General features: G+C 32.8%; 2 protein-coding genes and 1 non-coding gene across 3 annotated transcripts; all 3 read left to right on the top strand.

Moving 5' to 3' along the window:
* Positions 1-2,922: 2,922 nt before the first annotated feature.
* Positions 2,923-3,030, top strand: LOC119371020 (small nucleolar RNA R71). The gene has a single exon (XR_005178577.2). It is a non-coding gene; the product is annotated as a small nucleolar RNA R71 (small nucleolar RNA).
* Positions 3,031-6,326: 3,296 nt separating this feature from the next.
* Positions 6,327-7,076, top strand: LOC149491946 (uncharacterized). The gene is made up of 2 exons (XM_089716948.1): positions 6,327-6,363; positions 6,547-7,076. Exons 1-2 carry the CDS (start codon positions 6,327-6,329, stop codon positions 7,074-7,076), a joined length of 567 nt encoding a protein of 188 aa, XP_089573074.1.
* Positions 7,077-16,795: 9,719 nt separating this feature from the next.
* LOC149491945 (putative leucine-rich repeat receptor-like serine/threonine-protein kinase At3g14840) lies at positions 16,796-18,742 on the top strand. Its single transcript, XM_089716947.1, has 5 exons — positions 16,796-17,127; positions 17,239-17,395; positions 18,303-18,374; positions 18,463-18,531; positions 18,645-18,742. The coding sequence occupies exons 1-5, from the start codon at positions 17,037-17,039 to the stop codon at positions 18,718-18,720; spliced, it is 465 nt and encodes a 154-aa protein (XP_089573073.1). The 5' UTR covers positions 16,796-17,036; the 3' UTR covers positions 18,721-18,742.
* The last annotated feature ends 100 nt before the right edge of the window (positions 18,743-18,842 follow it).

The raw sequence follows: 18,842 nt of genomic DNA, 5'->3' as shown, positions 1-18,842 counted from the left end.
AACTCTAAAGTTGAAAGTCAATTTGACCCACAACGGAACATTTTCTTTGAGCTTTCTGATATTAAAAGTGTTAGTGTAGTTAGCAGATTATATAAGTTGAGCTATCCCATGTGGAAACGATACAAAAGGTTACTGGTGTTTATAAATATTTAATATTATAATTTGAATAAAATAGATGGTGGGAGAATATGGAGAGAAACCAAAATTTGACTATAAAATATTTAGAGTCAAAAAATTTGGTACTTGGCCTTGGGCCTAAAATAATTAAATTGTTAATATTTTTTAATATTATTATTATTATTATTATTATTAATTTTAAAATGTTATTTTATTATTATTTAAATTAGAAATTAATTAATTGATTAATACAAGTAACTGTTATTTTAAGTTACTAAATTTGAATAAAAGGAAACTGCTAGTGCCCGGCTATTCAAGTTCCATTATCAATATAAAATATTTGTTTAACTCATACGATTATTTCATTTTTTCTCGTGTTAAATACTGCTTTGTAAAATCCTGGAGAAATATGTAAACAAACCCAGAATACAAAATAATAAGGGCTTTAATTCCTTAAGAATAGTGAATACACTATCAATGCACTTTTCTAATTTCCACGGACTATATCTTTTTATTTTCTAACAGCAAGACCGTCTCTTCATAATGGAAAAGTATGGGAAGTTGGGGGTACAAAGGATGATAAAATACATTTGATGGTCAGATTTTGTTGAAGACAACTCAATCTGCCATCGTTACCTTTTAAGCTTTGAATGTAAAGGGCACTCGAGATTTCATGTTGTTATCTTTGATCCATCAACTTTTGAAATCAATTATCCAAACAATGATTTTGGAAATAAAAATGGAAAAGCAGAACCAAGAACTGATAAGATCATGGAAAAGGAGGAGGAAAAGGTGAATTTAAGAAACGAAAATGATAAGAGTAAGCTCAATATTATAACTTTACAATGAACTCGTTAATTCTTCTTTATGACATTTAACTTACAATATGATATAACTAAATATGCAGATGAAAATAAAAATGTGGAAGTGCAAGTTCATTGCAGTGAGCAGTGTTGTGGGTCCCGCTGACATGTGGGACCCACACAGTTTGAAAAAGAAAAAAAAGAAAAACACGTTTTTTTTTTATTTGTTCAAAGAAGGCTACGCCAACAATTGAAGATGGACGCGTTAATTGCGCGCAGTCGTTGGACGAGTTGATTAACGCATCCCCTTCTCCTATAAATAGTAGAAGTTTTCATCAACAAATTGTACAAAAAAAAAAAAAAAAAAAAGAATAGAAATACCTAGAGTGTATAGAATTTTAGGAAAGGGTTTCTTTCTCATCTATGATGCTTGGATTATTAATGTCTTCTTTATCTTTAATATGCAAAGTCTCTTTTACACATTCATCAACAACATCAATCCTAAAACAACCATTATAATCCATGGGAAATTTACAAGATTAAGAACATCAAAACAACCTCTTCTTGACCTACCCTCAAGGTTAATTTACCTTCATACACATCAATCAATGCTTGTGCAGTTGCAAGAAAGGGCCTTCCAAGGATTAAGGATCCTTCTCTATCTTCATCAATGTCAAGAATAACAAAGTCAACAGGAAAGATAAATTTACCTACCTTGACGAGCACATCTTCTACAATCCCTCTTGGATATTTGATGGATCGATCTGCCAACTGTAGAGACATCCTTGTTGGTTTTAGGTCTCCCATCCCTAGCATCTTAAAAACTTCATAAGACATAAGATTAATGCTAGCACCTAAATCTGCTAAAGCTTTTTCAAAGTAATATTTCCAATATTACAAGGGATAGAAAAACTTCCTAGATCTTTTAATTTTGGAGCTAATTTATTTTGAATGATTGCACTATACTCCTCTGTCAACATTACCATTCCTTGATCATCAATCTTCCTTTTCTTGCTCAGGATCTCTTTTAGAAACTTTGCACAGCTGGGCATTTGAGCAAGGGCTTCAGCAAAAGGGATGTTGATTTGAAGCTTTTTGAAGACATCAAGAAATTTAAGGAAACTCTTATCATCTTGTGTTTTCTTTAACCTTTGTGGGAAAGGAATAGGTGGAACATAGGGTTGTACTTCCTCTTTCTTTTCTAGGTCAATGATGGGGACTTTTTCTACTCTTCCTTCTCCTTCTCCATCCTGGGTGGATCCTTTAACTGTTTGCCACTCCTCAAGGTGATAGCTTGTACTTGTTCCTTAGGATTTTTTCAGTATTACTAGGCAATGTACCTTGGGGTCAGGAGGCCATTATGTTTGCAAACTGTCCTATTTGAATCTCCAAGTTCCTTATCGCAGCTTGTTTGATTTTGTTGTTTCCTCGGGTTTCGTTCATGAAGTCCATGTGCGATTTAGAGAGGGAAGTAAGGAGATCATCATGAGACTTTTCCTCTTGAGGTAGAAAACCTGGTGGTGCGTTAAAGGCGTTGTTTGGATTCCCATACGAAAGATTAAGGTGATTTCTCAACCTGTTATCATAAGAGTTAGAGTACGGGTAATTCTTCCTTCCTTGATTCATCACATAATTTACTTGCTCCAAAGTTTATGGATTTAAAGAATCTAACATGCATTCTCCAATCTCATGTTGTCCATTACACTTGTCACAAGCTTGCACAATAGAATTAACCGAGTTAGTAGTTAATAAGTCCAACTTCCTTACCATATTGTCTACCTTGGCATTGAGTGCAGTGATGACATCAATCTCATAAGCTCCTGCAGTCTTCTTCCTTTTAGAGTTGCTTTGATAATGGCTATTGCTTGCCATCTCTTCTATCAAGTCATATGCCTCATCAATTTCTTTTCTTTCAAAAGATCTACCTGCAGCTGCATCTAGAGTAATCTTAATGTTAGGAGATAATGCATTATAAAAGGTTTGTACCTGTAACCACTTAGGTAAGCTGTGATGTGGGCACTTTCTCAATAAGTCCCTTGAATCTCTCCCAAGCTTCATACAAACTCTCTTGATCATGGTGGACAAAGGTCATTATCTCATTGCGCAGTTTTATGGTCTTTGAAGATGGAAAGAATTTTGCTAAAAATTTTTGGGCTATCTTCTTATGTTGTAAAACTTCCAGCAGGGCATGATTGTAACCAGGATCGTGCTTTGTCCCTAAGAGTGAAAAGAAAGAGTCATTATTTATGGCATCCTCAGAAACTCCATTTTGTTTGAAAGTATCGCAAATCTCCAGGAAATTAGTGATATGGGCATTAGGATCTTCACTAGGTAACCTCCATATTTAATTGAGGAGGAAAGCATTTGGTTAATTGCAGGTTTAATTTCAAAATTGTTAGCTTCCACCCTAGGTCAAGTGATACTCGAGGTTGTTCCATTGAGAGAAGGTGTTGTGTAATCTCGCAAGGTGCGGACATGGGGTTGAGGTCCATTCTGAGGGTTAACTTCATCGTCCATGTTTGCTTACTGTTCTGGTTTGTTCTCACATGCTCTTCTAGCAGCGTTGTTCCTACAATAAGTTTTTTCGATTTCTAGATCAAAGATCAAGGGTTCAGTTCTACTTTATCTTCTTGGTATAAACACCTGAAATAATCTTCCAGAAAAATTAAATTAAATAAATAAAAAATAGAAACAAATATCTAAATTAATAATAGGATAATTAGTATTGATATAGGTAACGCCAATCCCCGACAACGGCGCCAAAAACTTGACAGTGATTTTCGCAAGTGTACAAAATCGCAACAAGTAATATAGAATGAGTAAAGTATCGTGTCCATAAGGATTGTATACCAAGTACCAAAATTATGTTAACCTACTATTATTTAAACAGCAATAATGGGAGTTATTTTAAGAAATTAAATTCAACAAGTAAAAGAGAATAAAAAGAAATCAAGCAAATCAATTTTGATTAAAAGAAATCAGGGTCTAAAGGCTACTAGGGATTTTGACTTCACTTAATTCTATCTAATTTATTTTATTAGTTCATGAATCAATTTTAATTGTTCAAGTAGGGGAAACAACCCTAAAATCACTAACAAGCTCTCCTGATGTATTATTGGCTATTTTAACTCGGTCTAATGACCTATCTTCCAATAGTGCAATCAAACATGGATTAAATCGTTATGTTTTATAGTTTGTTTTGTGAATTCATAACTTAAGGTCATTAACTTATGAAAACCCCCCCATGAGTCAAACCATATAGCTTCCGCATCAAGTTATTATTCTCATGTAATTTATTACTTTTTTCATATCAAGAACCCTTCTCCTAATAGTGATTAACGAAATAAATCAATCCAGGGGAGAAACTCTGCCTGCAAGCATTAAGTTTAATAATAAATTATACTTTGAACAAAGAAAAACAAATCTAATATTATAAATTGGAAAAGAAATTAAGCTACATCAAATCCCTAGTATGAGAGTTTAGTTCGACATAGTAATTAAATAAAACTCAATAATACTTGATAAAAATTCCATAATCAATCAGAATAAAGAAAGAATAAAACAAGATTAAGAGTTTAGAGATAAAAACTAGTCAACAATTAATTCTGGACGGCTTCCTTGAATCTTGGCACAAATCTTGAACACTTGAAGTCTTGGAGAGAGAGAAGAACAGTATAAACAAAAATTATCAAAGCTGGAGATGAACAGTATAACGAATGGCTCCTCTCTTTATATAGATTTCCTAGGAGAAAATCCGACTTCGTTTAGGAAATAGGGTCCTCGTTAAGTAAGAAATCTTTTTGGAAATAGGAAACTGGTTAGGCTTTGAATTTCTTCTCAATTAGGACTCTTCCATGCGCCTAAGTAGGATTAGAACTTGATTTGCACATCAAGAAAGTATTCAGGCGGGCCCATGTAAGTGATAGGGACTGGCTGGCGTTTTCGACTCAAAACAGCACTTGATTTATAGCACGGGCGTGCTGTGAGGCACGGTCTGGGCATGTCGAAACTTGATTCTACGGAGGGGTTCAGCACGGGCCGTGCTCAGGGGCAATCCTAGATAAGGATTTGTGGCACGGGCATGCCACATAGCACGGCTAGGCCGTGCTAGGCTCTGAGTCTCCATGATGAAATGCAACACGGGCCGTGCTTAGGCAAACGCGCCTTTGGGTTGATGTCCTCTTTTGGCACGGGCATGTCATATAGCACAGCTTGAGCGTGCTAGAGTCTGAGTCTCCACTTAATTTTCCTTGAATCTAGCACGGGTGTGCTGATGTGCACGGGCAGAGCGTGCTAGAGCCCGAGTGTTTTGCTTTATTTTGCTCTTTTATGTGTCAAAACCCTATAAATTTCCTTAAGATCAAGTGAATTATAATTCAAGAAAGCTTTACATAAAAACATAAATAAAACTAAAATAAAACTAAATAAAGTAATTAAAAATACTAAAAATCCTAATAAAAACTATATTAAAATACTATAAAAATAACACTGTAGAAGGAGAAGACTTTATCAAGGGCAGGTAAAGAAATCCTCATCAAATCAGTGGCACAAGCTATTCCAAACTATATTATGAGCTGTTTTCTCTTCCCATTGGAGGTTTGCCGTAAAATTGAATCACTTGTTGCAAATTTTTGGTGGAGGCAGAAAGTTGATGAGAAAAAGATTCACTGGAGCTCATCTCATGGGACAAGCTTTGTTATGCAAAAGCAGGGGGTGGTGTTGGGTTTGGTGCTGTTCATATTTTTAATTTGGCTTTGCTGGCCAAGCAAGGATGGCGGCTTCTCAAATTTCCTATTTCGATGCTGGCTAGAATTTTGAAAGCGAGATACTACCCAACGTCTAACTTTTTGGAGTCGAGGAGGGGTTTTCAACCTAATTTCACATGGTTTAGTCTGGTTAATGTTAGGTGGATCATTGAGAAAGGGGTGTCGATGGCGTGTGGGAAATGGAACAACTATTCGTATTTGGCATGACAAATGCTTCCTAAGGGAGCTACACTCCAGTTTCAATCCTAAGTCACACAGCTACTGTAAGTGATCTTTTCGATTTTGAGTCGCTTACATGGAATGATAATCTTGTTAGATCCATTTTTACTCAAAGTGAAGCTAGAACTATTGTTGTGATACCGTTGAGTTTATCTCGTCCTACTAATATTGTTATTGGAATGAAACAAGGATGGACAGTATTCAATTCGGAGTGGGTACCTCCTTGTTATTTGGAAGCAGGGTATGCCAGCTAAGGTAAAACATTTTCTTTTCCGTGCTTATATAAACCAGTTACCCGTTCTAAGAGAACTTAACAAAGGGGGGCTGGATTTGATCCTGTCTATGTTATGTGTGGAGAAGGGCTTGAGGATGTCACTCATGTGTTTAAGGATTGTATGAAGGACAGACTTGTTTGGCTATAATGTCCATTGCGAATTCGAGTGGATCAATATCTGCAGGTGCCTTTCTTTGACTGGTTTAGGAGCTATCGCAACGTCTCTGTCAGGAACAAGTTCACATCTTTTCCATGGCCGCGTGGTCTCTTTGGCGAGCTCCCAACCTGCAGAAGTTTCAACAGAAAACTCTAAATGTTGAGGAAGTGGTTCAGTAGGGCTTGCAGTGTTTGTTCGATTTTCAATCAGCTAATTTTGGCAATAGAAGTTCGAGTAACGAAGCAAGGACGGTTCTATGGGTCCCTCCTCCGGCACATAGTTTTAAGCTTAATGTTGATACCTCTTTTGGGTCTTCTCAAGGTTGTGGACTTGGCTCTGTGATTAGAGAATCGCAAGGTAGTGTGATGGCGTCTGGTTGCAAGCGTGAGCAACTGTTGTTGAGTGTTAACCAAGCGGAAGCAGAAGCAGCTATTTTCGGTTTACAAATGGCCCTTGAGTTAGGCTTCTCTTCTTTTATTTTGGAAATAGATGCACTATTCTTTGTGCAACATATTCAGCAGGATTTTCTACTAGAAACAGAGTATGGCACTCGTGTTCTCTCCTTAAAGTCGGTGCTTTCCAATGCTTCTACATGGAGTTGTGTTCACACACATAGAGAAGGCAATGAGGTTGCTCATGCTTTATCTCGTTTATCATTGTCTATTTTAGATTTTTCTATTTGGATTGAGGAAGTTCCTTCCTCTATTTCCCATCTTGTGTTGCAGGATTCTTCTAATTAATGCAGTTATTTTATTCCTAAAAAAAAGCTATTATTTTGTAAATTATCATTTTTTTTTGAAAAAAAAGATATAGTGTACAAAATATTATAAAATTTGACAATCAGACCTATTATTTTGTAAATCACTAACTTTTTTCTTTAAAAAATTATCTTTTACAAAATATTTGAAATTGTTATAAAATAATAGCAACTGGAGTTGTTTTGTAATCAACCATTCTACAAAAAAAATGCCACTTCTTCACAAATTATTAGGAAATATTGTAAAATATTGGTAACTTAAAGCTATTATTTTCTAATCCAACAACTAAAAAAAAAGTCCATTTCTTATAAATTCTTAAAAGAATTATAAAATATTGATAATCAGAGCTATTATTTTGTAATTTAGCAATTTTAAAACAACTTTTTTCACAAATTATAAAAATGTATTGTAAAATATTAACTATTCGAGTTATCAGAAACTTAGAAAAATATAAATTATTAAGACATATACAAAATATTAAAAATTGGAGCCAGTATTTAGCGCTCAGTGATAAAGGAGGTAGGGGTGCAGAGACAGCTAGGAGGTTTGCCTAAACAGCCTTATAATTGACTTCACGTCACATCATTATAGAAAATTCACAAAACAAACATGCCTACATCACAGTTAGTTGTGGTTAATATCGTGCAAAGACTTTTCAAGCAATATCTCAATAACTAAGTCAAGTCAATGCTATTCTACTACAGTAGGAGAGGCTTGCTCTTAATTTCGTAGTCACCCACACAATTAATTGTAGATGGGATATCCTTTTCATTGTCATATTATTTGGTTTGATTCGCTGTTTTCTAGTTAATGTTGGACAGTACTGCATGACGGTAAAAAGAGCTGAGGTTTAATGAATTGGAATTCAAATAGTTTAAAAAATAGCTAAACTCGAGCTTGCTTCAGACTTGATTCAATAACTATAAATGAACTCAGCTCGAAATCTATAAAATTAAAGTGATGTAATTTTGATTTAAGCTTGATTAATCTTGAATTATGGAGAACTTGAGTCCATGCATAGGAGCCAAAGGATTTTAACTCTTTGGGTTTCGAGGCCTTCTAACTCTTTGGGATTGATCTACCATTGGCTGGTTTGCAAGCTAATAAACTGAGCTCCAGTTTGAAAAGCTTAGCAAACGAGTCTGAGGGAGTTTTATTACGCCGATACTTGAGCTACTCTCGATTAATTTGGCTCATTTACAATATGTCAAATTACATGTATAGACGAGTCAAGTCAGTATCCTAAAATATTAAGTAGGTCCAAAATCATCTCCTCTTGTAAAAATTCTTTAATTTAAGCTTGCATTTTATATATATATATATATATATATATATATATATATATATATATATATATATATATATGCTCACATAATATAATATAACAAATAACAATTAGTTGACTTTTTTTTATTCATTGGAAGGTCCAATGGCTTGAAAGAACATTGTTGGCTATACGATAAGAGACAATCTCTCTTTACTCACCAAATTGACCAAAACTTTTGGTTAAAGGTATAGAATTTGAGACCTTTTACTTCCTATTTTAAGCAGGAAGATCAACCAGAGCATATCTAGTCGGCAAGTTGTTGACTATTATTTGATAATCGTTTTTCTTTTTCCTTTTTTCTTTTTAAATCTGGTAAAAGACTACATACTTTAATACTTGAATGCAACATTACATCTCGCTCTCTCTCTCTCTCTTCTTTTTTTTTTTTTTTATTTTTATTTTTTATATTACCACGAGTACTCCACGAGGTATTATATCCCTCTTTTCTTGTAAGTATTGATAAAACTCTTCATTAGACGATCTTAGATTAGAGGGTAGAACTTGACTCCTAACACCCTTAAAGATGCAAGAGAAGTATTGCCAAATAGGAATGCTGACTTCTTTCTTTTCTTCTTAAAATAGACTTTTGTCCCAATCTCTAAAGCTTACAAACCCATTTTTCTCTTCCCTTCTACATACTCTTACAAAAAAAAAAAAAAAGAAACCATTTAAGATTGCTAATATACAAGAGGGAATACCATTTTCTCTTGATTTTATATTCTCCATTTATTAGAATAATACTTGAGCCTTGTACATGTTAATATGTTGAGCACGAAGCTAAGAACCAAGTCATTATGCAAAGTAATTGGAATTAAGGAATTTTTTGTTGTTTATTCATTGAGAGGTCAAATGAGTCGGAATAGCTTGTGAGACACAATGATAAGGTATACATCTCCTTTACGCTTACCAAATTAATGGAAAATCCTTGTGGTCGAGAGGTCTCAAATCCGAGATTTTTCACTCCCCACTCTTATTGTTTTTTTTTTTTTTTTGACTGAGAGAATTAAAAAATTTTAATTTTGTTATAGTTTGATTATTTATAAGGTTAGGTTGCACTGTGGTAGTAGCACATATCAACAAGTTGCATAATTAGCATATGACCCTAAGGATGATTATGCAAAATGGTAAATACTTGCCTATAGTGGTTTATATCCATATATCATGTATCAGGCAATAGGTAATTGTTTATTGAAAAAACGATAACCTTTTATATCGTACATGAAATAAGGTTGAAATTCACTCTTAACAAAATATGGTATTAGTATAGATGTAATTGTCCATATTGAACATATTTGATGGAGCTACTCAAATACAAGCTTTTTTTTTTATTTTTATTTTATTTTTATGCAATGTGCTGTGATTTGTCCTACAACAATGTCACAAGTCAAAGCACATGTCAAGAACGGAACATGTAGGAAACTTCAGTCTCATTTCTCTCTCTCTCTCTCTCTCTCTCGCACGCGCACATGGTATCTAAATGATCAAATTTCTTGTTGCTTTCCAGAGAAACTTATTTACAAACTCTTTAATGGGCAATGTATCGTAAGTTTGTTATACTTTTCCACTTTTTTGAGGATTTGAATCATATATATGCTTATATATTCATTTACTATTGCGTTTACCCAAAAGTAAGTAAAAGTTTTGTTTAAATTATTATTTAGAGCCTAGAATTAGGCTTGGGCTTATGGTTAGGTCCAACTATTACTAAAATAAGTAGAAATGGCGGTTGCCCATAAGCCACAACACTCATATGCCCTTTAAAATTTTAATTTCCAACATTGTTTGGGAAACAAACAAAGTTAATGCATTGGACAAATAGAATCATATTCTCTTACTAATTTCAATACCATAAAATATTACTTTTATTTGACTATGTGTTGTTAGATTTTGTGCTACCTTTCTATTCTTTTCATATAAATTGTGGAGGGAGAGAAGCTACTATCAATGGAACCTTATATGAAGACGATATAGATAGAGCTGGACCTTCAAGATTCTATCAAATACAACTAATTGGGCATTTAGCAATACTGGTAATTTCATGGATGATTCTACCAATGCAAATTCCTACATCGCCACAAACACAACAAAGCTCGTCGCTGGCACTTCTGCATTATACATGACTGCACGCATTTCTCCAATCTCTCTCACTTATTATGGTTTCTGCATGCGAAATGGGAACTACACTATTGGTCTCCACTTTGCTTAGATAATGTTTACTAATGACAATACATATAGTAGGCTCGGAAGGCGCATTTTTGATATTTACATTCAGGTATGTAGCTTATCAATTTAATATAATGTCTCGATGGAATAGCAAAGCATTAAGGATGGATAATTAGGTATGGAAGGCACATCTTGGATAAGAAATTTCATTGCTATTAGTAACTCTATTTCTCGATGGAATATTACAAATTGGCTATGAACTAATCTGTAATAATTTTCGATTGCCTTGAAGTGTAATTTTCATCTAAAATAGTTGATATCATAATTATTTTACCTTTGACAGGGAAAGCTTATGCAAAAGGATTTTAATATTAAGGAGGAAGCTGGTGGGGCTGGTAAGGCAATTGTCAAAAATTTTACCACCATTGTTACAAGTCAAACATTGGGGATACGCCTTTATTGGAATGGAAAAGGGACGACTGGCATTCCGACTACAGGAGTGTATGGTCCTCTTATGTCTGCCATCTATGTCATTCCAAGTGAGTTAATGACCTTTTTAAGCTTCCACTTCTAGTGTAAACCATTGTTAAAGTTAGAGTTTTAACATTACTTTTCTTTTTCATGCTTTCCTGAATTGAAAAATCTTTTTAATATTCTTTCCACATGCAGATTTTGTACCCCCTTCGGAAGGTATTTCTGCAGGCACTATGGTTGGTATTGTGGTTGCTGTAGTAGTGTGCCTTTTCAACTTAGTATGTTATCTTGTTATCTTACAGTAATGGAATGTGACTTTGATTTTAATTTTATGTATGTTTAATGAGAATATGAACTTTAGGAACCTAATAAAATATTATCATGAAACATCATTTTAAAATATCCATTAGTTACATATAATAAAACATTCTCAAAGTACTGTAAATAGTGGTACACATATATGCAAAATATGAAGTCAATGATGTCCTCATGTACCGTAAGTTGGATGCCTTTTCTGATTTGGTCCCTATAATCGTGCAAACCAGCCCCCAACTCCATGTTTTCATTGTTCATAAGCATGTGAGTTAGGCCAAGTAAAATCATGGAACTTTCTTAAAAATACACCAAATTTCAATGATAAATATTTGCATTCAAATAACTTCGAAGTTAATCCTTATTAAAAAATGCGAAAAAGAATACTTTTCAACTTATTTATTAAAAAACTAAGCACTTTAAATAAAATATCTTTTATATGAAGGTCATAAAATTTATTTGTTTCAAATTCAATAGTCAATGAAATTCACATCAAATTCCTTGAATTCTTATTTGATTTTTAGAAATTATTTAATAAATACGAGTATCCTTAACATTTAGGTTTATTTGAAATGCATCCTTTAAAATATTATTTATTCAATAATTTCACTGCATAAAAAAATGGCGTGGATTTTGGGTAGTTTTAGAATTTAATTAAATTTTTTTAATTTTCTTATTATTATTTGTTAGTCAACAAATTGGTCAACAACTTCTCCAGGAAGTTGATTTGGGTTTACTTAGTTTTGGGTTTTGGTTATTTGGGTTTTATTTGATTTGCATAAATCAAACCAATTTGAATATTGTATAATAATTTAATTCGCAAAATAAACTTATACGTGGCATTTAGAATTAAATTTAATTTGATCTTTTGAAAATAAAATTTTAGGTTGTTTCACATAGCCACCCACTTGTTTATATTTATAAGATACTCCATAATAATTGCAAATTACATCATAAAATTGTCTTTTTTAAATTTCTTCATGAAATAAATTGTTAATATGTCAGAATTTTGTCTTGGTGATCGAACAAACTGTGTACCTTGATCATACCCTTGTTATGAGTTGTTTTCATAATTAAATTCGGATTCTTGAGTTTGAACATCCATATTTTCATTTGGATATTCCTCAAAATCGAATTGATTGGGAGTGAAGTCAAACATATCGTTCATATGCATAGATGAAACTAGATTTTGTGTCTCTCCAACATTTCTCTTGCCTTTTGCGAACTTAAATTTCCGCTACTTGCCATTATAGAGTATACTTGAAAAATTGAGTATGAAAAAATTAGAGGGAATAATTAGAGATTGGAGATATTATTGAAATAATTTGAAAATTTTCAAGGAGATTAATTAGAGATTGGAGAAATTGTTCGGCAATAATTTGGATAGTAATTATAAATTGGAGAGCTTAGAGAGTAGAGAGAAATAACTTGGTGTGAGGATGAATGAAAATAATGGGGTAGTTATAGTAAATCCAAAAAATCTAACTTCTACAAATACCCTTAAAACTAGTTGATATATTGCCACTTATAGTTCTTTTGAAGGTTAATTTGAGGATTCTGATAAAAATTTTTTAAAAAATTAAAAAAAAAGTGTTAAAACCGATTGGAACCGTCAGCTCGAACAACCAACTTTAATCAGTTGAACCACTGGTTCTAGCCATTATAAATCAGAATTCAAATTTTTTGGAACCGTCAGTTTGAACCATTGGAACGGCCGATTCTAACCGGTAGTCAAAACCTTCGATTCTAGCTAATTCTCAGAACTGCTAATTCACACTTTTAAAAAACTTAGAACCAGAACCGGACCGCAACTCTTCGGTTATAGTTCCGATTCTGATCAGTTCTAGTTCCGCAAAGTTTCAATTTTGGTTCCAACCGGTTTCGAATCGACGGTTCCGATTCCAAAAATCGGATTTTGGCCACCCTTATATATGCCTTTTTCAACGGTGAAAAATCCTTTTGTTTTAAATCGACTGAAAATTTAGTCACTATTTAGCTTTTTTTGTGGTGCAACTAAAACACCGGAACCATCAACAATTGCAAAATAGCAAAGCAAATTATTCCACATGTTTAGTGATATCCAAATTATTATATACCTAATTGCATTTTACATCTGTTTCACAAACAAAGAGAATCCTTTACCCAAATTATTACTGTGCGGATTATCCTTCGAAAATTGCCAGCAGCTAAGCTTCTGGTACCCATGTTCTGGATGGGCCTCCTCAAGGATTGGACAGTTGGCTTCTTCATGATTTAGTGGGAGTTACCTACACTAGGTTGTGTGTTTCTTCTTAGAGCCTAGTGCTCTCTTTTATTACCAAAAAGAAAGAAGAGAATCCTTTAATCTAATTTATGACGAAAATAAAAAAATGCCATTAACCTGCTTACATGATCTAAATATGGTAGCTCAGAAATGTGTAGAGTAGGAGATAAGCAGCTGAGGGTAGAGAAAGAGAGAGAGAGAGAGTTAGGGCTATGAATTTTTGGATAATAGGAACAAAAGATAATTTTGTCAATAATAATTTAGATGGTTCAATTTTATGGAATTTATTTGAAAATTCCTCCAATTTTTTTATAAAATTTGAGTTATTTATATCCAATCTTAGAGGTTTCAATTCATAAATTGAAATATGCATTTCTTTTTATTCCAAACATAAAATTTTGAACGTCCAAAAGAATTCTATAAATTTTATGGGATTCATTTATTCCAAACGGATTATTAGCCTATCAAAATAATATGTTGGACCATATACAAAACCACAAAGAAAGAGCATACAATGAGGCAATATGGTCCCCATCATTAAAAATAAAGACTTATAATTGATATCTTTATGACATAGCACCACCAAACCCGCAGCAACACATACTAAGAAAATACCACGTTCTCCAAATAAAAAATGCAGCACAAATAAGCGTTTAGATTTCAATTAAAAAGAGTGCAATTTACTAATTTGAGATTTAGATTTACTTTGCTTTAGGGAATGGAAGAAAATAATTAGGGATTTAGGGTTCTTTTATTTAGTTAGTTTAAGATAAGAGTATCGATAAATGAAGTTGGGGTTTAGGGTTTTTTTCTTTTTAAGAAGAAAACTGCAACGTTTTTTTCTTCTCATTTATTAAAATACACACACACACACACACACACACCACACACATATATATATATATATATATATATATAAGTCAATGCTATCCTTTTTCACTTTCTATTATATAAGTCAATGCTATCCTTTTTCACTTTCTATTATTTTGCAAAGACTTTGCAAAGACTCTTAATTACGTAGTTACCCACACAATTAGTTGTAGGTGGGATATCCTTTTCACTTTCTATTATTTTGTTTTGATTGGTTGTTATCTAGTTAATGTTAGACAGTGTTGCATGGTGGTGAGAGTTAGAGTTCGGCTAATTTAAAAAATAGCTAAACTTGAGCTTGCTTCAGACTTGATTCAATAACTATAAATAAACTCGGCTCGAAATCTATAAAACTAAAGTAATGTAATTTTGATGTAAGCTTAATTAATCTTGACTTATTGAGAACTTGAGTCCATAAAGCTAGCTTCAGAGGTGAACATGCATAGAAGCCAAAAGGATTTTAACTCTTTCGGTTTCGAGGCCTTCTAACTCTTTGGGATTGATCCACCATTGGCTGGCTCGCAGCTAATAAATCGAGCTCCAATTTGGAAAGCTTAGCGAACAAATTTGAACGAGGTTTTATTGGAGCTACTCATAAACGATTTGACTCATTTACATTCCGTCAAATTACGTCTGAATAATAATATAATAATATATATATATATATATATAATATATATATATATATATTGTAATTTAGCAATTTTAAAAAAACTTTTTTTTACAAATTATAAAAATGTATTTGTAAAATATTAACAATTGGAGTTATCAAAAATTTAAAAAAATAAATAAATTATTATGACATTTACAAAATATTAAAAATTGGAGTCAGTATTTTTCGCTTAGTGATAAAGGAGGCAGGGGGTGCGGAGACAGCCACGAGGTTTGCCTAGAAGCAGCCTTATAATTGGGTCAATTGACTTCATGTCACATCATTATAGAAAATTCACAAAACAAACATACGTACCCCACTTTTCTATATCACAGTTAGTTGTGGTTAATATCGTGCAAAGACTTTTCAAGCAAATATCTCTATAACTAAGTCAAGTCAATGCTATTCTACTATAATAGGAAGGCTTACTCTTAATTGTGTCCACACTATTAATTGTAGATGGGATATCCTTTTCATTGTCCTATTATTTGGTTTGATTGGCTATTTTCTAGTTAATGTTAGACAGTACTGCGTGACGGTAAAATAGCTGAGGTTTGATGAGTTGGAATTCAGATCGTCTAAAAAATAGCTAAACTCGACTTTGCTTGAACTTGATTCGATAACTATAAACGAACTCAGCTCGAAACCTATGAAATTAAAGTGATGTAATTTTGATGTAAGCTTAATTAATCTTGACTTATTGAGAACTTGACTCCATAAAGCTAGCTTAAGAGGTGAACATGCATAGGTGCCAAAAGGATTTTAACTCTTTGGGTTTCGAGGCCTTCTAACTCTTTGGGACTGATTCACCATTGGCTAGCTCGCAAGCTAATAAACCAAGCTCCAGTTTAGAAAGCTTAACAAACGAGTTTGAGGGAGTTTTTATTGTGCTGATACTTGAGCTAGTCTCGATTAATTTAGCTCATTTACAATCTGTCAAATTACATCTGAATGTATATATGACGGGTCAAATCATTACCCAAAAATATTAGGTAGCGCGCCATCCCTATGCATGCCTTAATCAGAAGATTTTTGTTTTTTTGAGGGTTCTTAATCAGAAGATTTTGAAATTTATTTTCTGGTAAATTTCATCTCCTTTATGTATTTTCAATAAAAAATTAGAAGAAATCCTATTCTTGTAAAAATTCTTTAAGTTAAGCTTGCATTCCAATTATCTTACATATATATATATATATATAATATATATGCTAGATGATATAATATAACAAATAACAAGTAGTTGATTTTATTTTTTTATCCATTGGGAGATTCAATGGGTTGAAAGAACATGTAGGCTACACAACAAAGGGCAATCTCCCTTTTACTCATCAAATTAGTGAAAGCTTTTTGGTATAGAGGTATAAAACTTGAGACCTTTCACTTCATACATATGCAGAAAGATCAACTAGAGGATACTTGGTCGACAAGTTGTTGACTACTTCTTCACAATCATTTTTCCTTTTTCTTTTTTTTTTTTTCTTTTAATCTGGTAAAAGACTAAATAAGCTTAATGCTTGAATGCAACATTGCATCTCTCTCTTTTTTTTTTTTTTAAATATTACCACAAGTACTCTCAAGTGTGCCTTAATTACCACTAACCGCTCCACGAGGTATTATATACTTTTTTTCTTGTAAGTATTGATAAAACTCTTCATTAAACGATCTTAGATTAGATAGTAGAACTCACTCCCAACACCCTTAAAGAATGCAATAGAAGTTATTGTCAAAAGGGTTGCTGACTTCTTCTTCCTTTTTCTTCTTGAAATAGACTTTTGTCCCAATCTCTAAAGCTTACCAATTCCCATTTTCTCTTCCCCTCTCCATACTCTCACACACAATAAATAGAAGCCATCTAAGATTGCTAAATATACATCGAAAAAAATGTTGTTCTTTAGACTACTTGTTGCTTCTGTTACCATCTTTTGCTTCACAAGTTTAGTTCTTGAAGCTGCTGAATTGCCAAATGATGAAGGTCTAATATTGCAAACCACATGCATATATAAACCATAATCTTGATTTTGAACCTTCTCTGATTTCCTTAACTCTTTTTTTCTTTTCTTGATTATATACGTATATCTTGCAGTGGAAGGCCTTCGTGAAATAGGGAAGACACTAGGGAAGAAAGACTGGAACATTAACGTTGATTCATGCTCCAACAAATCAGGATGGGGGAAACCAGAACCCATACAAGATAATAACATAACTTGTGATTGTGGCACCATCTGCCATGTTACGTTCATGTATGTCTCTGTCCCTCTAGCCAAGAAATAATCATAATACTGTATTTTTTTTTTTACTTATTCATTGGAGAAAGATTTTAACTAATTAAGGAAGAAAAGTTCAGAAATTTTTTTAAGTTATATGTGTATATATTAGAGAGCAACAGTTTTTGGAAATAACTAAAAAATATTTGTTTCTTCTTTTTTTTTTTAACCTTATGTATAGATTTTTTTTTTTGAAATATATATATAGATAGATAGATATTGTTTTAAAATATTTTGATCAAACAAATTTTTTTTTTTGATCAAACAAAAACTTATAAAATATTTTTTCCAAGGAGAATATAAATTAAGTGTTTTCTCCCTTATATATAATATTAAAATAAAAGGCTTACAAAATTCTGGAAACAGGGACCATGGCCTCTCCAGTTTCTTAAAGCAAAACCCACTTTGCTTTCTTAATAATCCCATTTTTCTAGGACTATTTGAGTAACTTAATTTGTAGTGCCCATTTAGCATCATATCATGGGTATTTTTTATTTTTTGAAAATTATACTGCTCAATTATTATTAATATCAGACAGCAGTATATCATGAATAATAGCTAGAGGCATCTGCTGCCAGTCCATCAAACGAGGCATAGAGTTAGTGGCCCTAGCTAATACATGGGCTATTTGATTCGTTGATTTTTCACAAAAGAAAAGAATAATGACATAAAGTCTCTGGCATTGGTTAGTAGTAAATTTTGAATGGAAAAATATATTAATTCATTGAATGCAGTTTGTTATAATATAAATTTTCTTGGATTATAGCTGAATTTTATAGAAAATGAATATTCAAATATTATTTACTGATAATAAATTGTAATTATCATTTAGAGTTATTGTTTGGACATTAGCTTTATAATTACAATTTCTCTGGAAGCACAGATCTCTAAAGTCCCAAAATCTCCAAGGTATGCTTCCAACAGATTTGAGCAAGTTGCCCTACCTCAAGGGAATGTAAGTAGCAAAAAAGTTACTTTTCACTCATATTTTTGCAGTAACTGACTCAACAATAACTTACGGCTGTTGTTTCTGCTTCATGAAGTGACCTTACTCGAAACTACCTTAACGGTACAATCCCTTCAACATGGGGCTCCACACGACTCGAAGTAATGTATGTTAATTATCTTAATAGATTATCGAGGGAAAATGGTTATAATATAATTTAATTTTCTCTATCCTTTTCATTTCGGATTGGAACTGAAAGTGAAAAATGGATGGTTGCAGCTCTCTTGGGGGAAACAGATTGACAGGACCAATTCCAAAAGAAATTGGAAACATCAGTACTCTGAGAGAATTGTAAGATGAGATTATGCTCATCGATCATGTTTATATGCCTCTTTTAAATAAAGCTAAATAATATATGATGCTTACAAGGTGTTTCCCATTGATGATTAAATACACAGTGTGGTTGGAAACAATCAA

This window comes from Jatropha curcas, unplaced genomic scaffold, assembly GCF_041381405.1.
Source record: "Jatropha curcas cultivar XTBG-Jc1 unplaced genomic scaffold, XTBG_Jcur_1.0 HiC_scaffold_215_pilon, whole genome shotgun sequence".
Taxonomy (NCBI): domain Eukaryota; kingdom Viridiplantae; phylum Streptophyta; class Magnoliopsida; order Malpighiales; family Euphorbiaceae; genus Jatropha; species Jatropha curcas.
The sequence above is the reverse complement of the archived record's forward strand: the minus strand, read 5'-3'. Positions and strand labels throughout refer to the sequence as shown.

Coding starts and splice junctions, on each gene's coding strand:
- LOC149491945 (XM_089716947.1), top strand. CDS start 17,037: ATGTTGTTCTTTAGACTACTTGTTGCTTCTGTTACCATCTTTTGCTTC. Junction 17,128..17,238: donor TGAATTGCCAAATGATGAAG/GTCTAATATTGC, acceptor TATATCTTGCAG/TGGAAGGCCTTCGTGAAATA. Junction 18,532..18,644: donor TCCACACGACTCGAAGTAAT/GTATGTTAATTA, acceptor GGATGGTTGCAG/CTCTCTTGGGGGAAACAGAT.
- LOC149491946 (XM_089716948.1), top strand. CDS start 6,327: ATGTCCATTGCGAATTCGAGTGGATCAATATCTGCAG. Junction 6,364..6,546: donor GAGTGGATCAATATCTGCAG/GTGCCTTTCTTT, acceptor ATTTTCAATCAG/CTAATTTTGGCAATAGAAGT.